At 39.8% G+C, this 2,847-nt stretch overlaps 1 protein-coding gene across 1 annotated transcript; it reads left to right on the top strand.

Annotated features, from left to right (window-relative positions):
• Nucleotides 1-644: 644 nt before the first annotated feature.
• On the top strand, nt 645-1,993 carry LOC311136832 (small nuclear ribonucleoprotein F-like). The gene is made up of 4 exons (XM_084171120.1): nt 645-699; nt 1,030-1,155; nt 1,384-1,448; nt 1,712-1,993. The coding sequence occupies exons 1-4, from the start codon at nt 697-699 to the stop codon at nt 1,779-1,781; spliced, it is 264 nt and encodes an 87-aa protein (XP_084027246.1). The 5' UTR covers nt 645-696; the 3' UTR covers nt 1,782-1,993.
• The last annotated feature ends 854 nt before the right edge of the window (nt 1,994-2,847 follow it).

Raw genomic sequence — 2,847 nt, forward strand, 5'->3', positions numbered from 1 at the left:
ATATAGGAGGTCCCGTACGGGGAATAAATTAATTCTACTTTCACTCCTGGTTGAATGGTAGTGTCCCATCCTCCCAGGCTGTTGGCCTGGTGTAGGATCAGAAAGGGTCAAAGTAGTGGAATGTGGTGGTGGGTTTTCTTTTGTTTATATATATATATTATTTTATTTTTTTCTCCCTTTTGCCTTTTGTATAATAAAGTGTAATGGATTTACATTCCACTCTGTGCTACGTAATTTGGGGAAAGACCTGTATCTTGCTTTGCGCTTGTTCCCATGTAGCTCAGTTGGTAGAGCATGGCAAGCGTCAGGGTTGTGGGTTCGATTAGCACGGGGGACCAGAATTAAAAAAGTATTCAAATGTATTCACTACTGTAAGTCGCTCTGGATAAGAGCATCTGCTAAATGACTAAAATGTTAAAATGTACAGGGCACCATTGAAAGGAGTGATTTCTGGGGTAGCATTAAGTGTGGAGGTGGAGCAATTGAAGTTGAAGATTCCTGGTGAAGAAGAAGAAGAAGAAGAAGAAGAAGAAGAAGAAGAAGAATTACAATTTACAATTTACACTCCAGTCCAGTTGGTGGCGGTCATGCACCTTTTGGTTGCCAACCGCCATTGAAAAAAACAGAAGAGTTCACCACTGCTTCCTGCAACCAACAACGGCGTGCAGTCGTGGTTAGCGCTCATACAACATACAAATGGTAAATATAGACTATATAATGAGGTGTTGGATGAGAATTAATAATATGTAGTGAAATGCCAGGCTATCATAAAAATTCCAGTAGCTACAGTAGCTATCATAAATTCGCATTGTGCGCTTTTGTTGTGATTATCCAACTAGCTAGCTAGTTAGCATCTAAGTTAGCTAGCTAACTTGTTAGCCGCTTTTGCTTTGCACTGCCACAGTATGTGAAAGGCTAGTTTGACTAGCTAGGAATCTAAGTAGCTAGCTGTGAGATGGAGCTAATGTGATCAAATGTACATTAATGCTAGCTAGTCTCATAACAGCACGTGAATAAATATCATTTCAGAGTTTACCGCTGAATCCCAAACCGTTCCTGAATGGTCTAACTGGCAAGCCCGTGATGGTGAAGCTGAAGTGGGGTATGGAATACAAAGGATACCTGGTGTCCGTGGACAGCTACATGAACATGCAGGTACGTGGACCAGACCGATGTCTAAAATGTGTGAACATGATTATCCTCAAATGGTGAAATGCACCATTGTACAGCATGCTCTGGAATGATTACCTTATGTGCAGACAATTAAATCCAGAGCCATACATATGTACATGTCTGGTTTTGCATTGCCATCTGTAACATATCTATAATAACCACTAATATCTATAACACCTAGTTATAAAATCTATTGTCTCTGATTTATAGTTGGCCAACACTGAAGAGTATGTGGATGGAGCATTGGCTGGACACCTAGGAGAGGTGCTTGTCAGGTAAGTTCAGTGGAATGCTCATTTGTTTACTTGCACTTCACATAGCTGATTGCACACATTAGCCTGGTCCCAGATCTGTTTGTGCTGCCTTGTTAACTCCTATTATGGTCATCATAGTTTGGTGTGACAATGACCAAGGGAGTTGCGAGACAACAGAAACAGATCTGGGACCAGGCTACACGCATGTAGAACTAGCCCTTCTCTCTGTCATACAACCAGCCCGCACTGAGCTAACAGTTTCCATATGTTTCCCCTCCACACAGATGCAACAATGTCTTGTTCATAAGAGGAGTAGAAGAGGAGGAGGAGGATGGTGAAATGAAAGACGCTTGAAAACTGAATGCTACAGCAGGCTTCTTCTACTTTTTCCCCCCACGTTTTTTTGTCCGGGCGCTAATCTTGTTCACTGAATTAGTCCTCATTTTTTTATGATAAACATCTTGTTGTGAAAACAGTTATGTATTTTTTATATGATGATGAACCAAGCTGTTGTGCCCCTCTGGGCACAAAGATAATAAAATTGTGCATATTGCACTTTTCAGGAACATCTTTTTATGGTATTATTTTGTGCAATGTACATACCGGTACTTTCTATCTGTAAATTATCATATTTAAGAATCAATAACATAATATACTGAGGCAAGAAGATTAAACAATTTAGTTATTTTATAATCAAAGTATACAGTACATTTAATTATCGATCTAACTGAAATAACATTAGACAATAGCACATTTATGAATAGTGATTTTTTTTTTATCCTTTGGCTTGAGCTAACTGAAATATAGGCCTAACATATAAAAGCTAATTTATATCAGTAAATGTTTTCAGACGCCGAACTTATGGCAAGTCGAACTGAAAATAAATTAAGAGCGGGCTGGCATGGTAATTCAGAATGTATCTCACTGTTTCTCATAGAATATTTCACACAGGGTGCCTTTCCTTAGCCGGGCAGGCTGTTTAGGAAATGTTGAGCAAAATTAAGAGTATACCCTCTTCTTCAGACACCACTACACCACTGAATACTCTCCCAAGTAATCGAACACTAACGTCCATTCAGATATTCGAATAACCGTGCCCATCCCTATTTGTCAGCCCTGTACTCTCCGAAGGAGAATATCCTGGACACACTGTTAGCAGTTAGTCTGAGTGCCAGTCTGTGCTATCAAATGCCAAGTACATACATCTGGGATCAGGCTAGATAGCAGTCACATATGCAAAGGATCATGGTCATATTCATTAGGCATGAAACAGAAGAAATGAGGGACAAGGAGGGACTACTTGGATTTGTCCAATACAAAACACTCATTGTTGTTTCCCATGGCAAAAAAAACGTTTAAAAAAGGTTTTGCTATGGTGTGCCCTAATGAACATGACCCTGGTCACACACTATGATATTGA

The sequence above is a fragment of the Coregonus lavaretus genome (genome assembly GCF_964263955.1).
Source record: "Coregonus lavaretus genome assembly, chromosome: 11".
Lineage (NCBI taxonomy): Eukaryota > Metazoa > Chordata > Actinopteri > Salmoniformes > Salmonidae > Coregonus > Coregonus lavaretus.

Excerpts from the sequence above, each read along its gene's own strand:
- LOC311136832 (XM_084171120.1), top strand. Across the intron at positions 1,156-1,383 it reads ACAGCTACATGAACATGCAG|TTGGCCAACACTGAAGAGTA; the intron begins GTACGTGGACCA and ends TCTGATTTATAG. Across the intron at positions 1,449-1,711 it reads CTAGGAGAGGTGCTTGTCAG|ATGCAACAATGTCTTGTTCA; the intron begins GTAAGTTCAGTG and ends CCCTCCACACAG.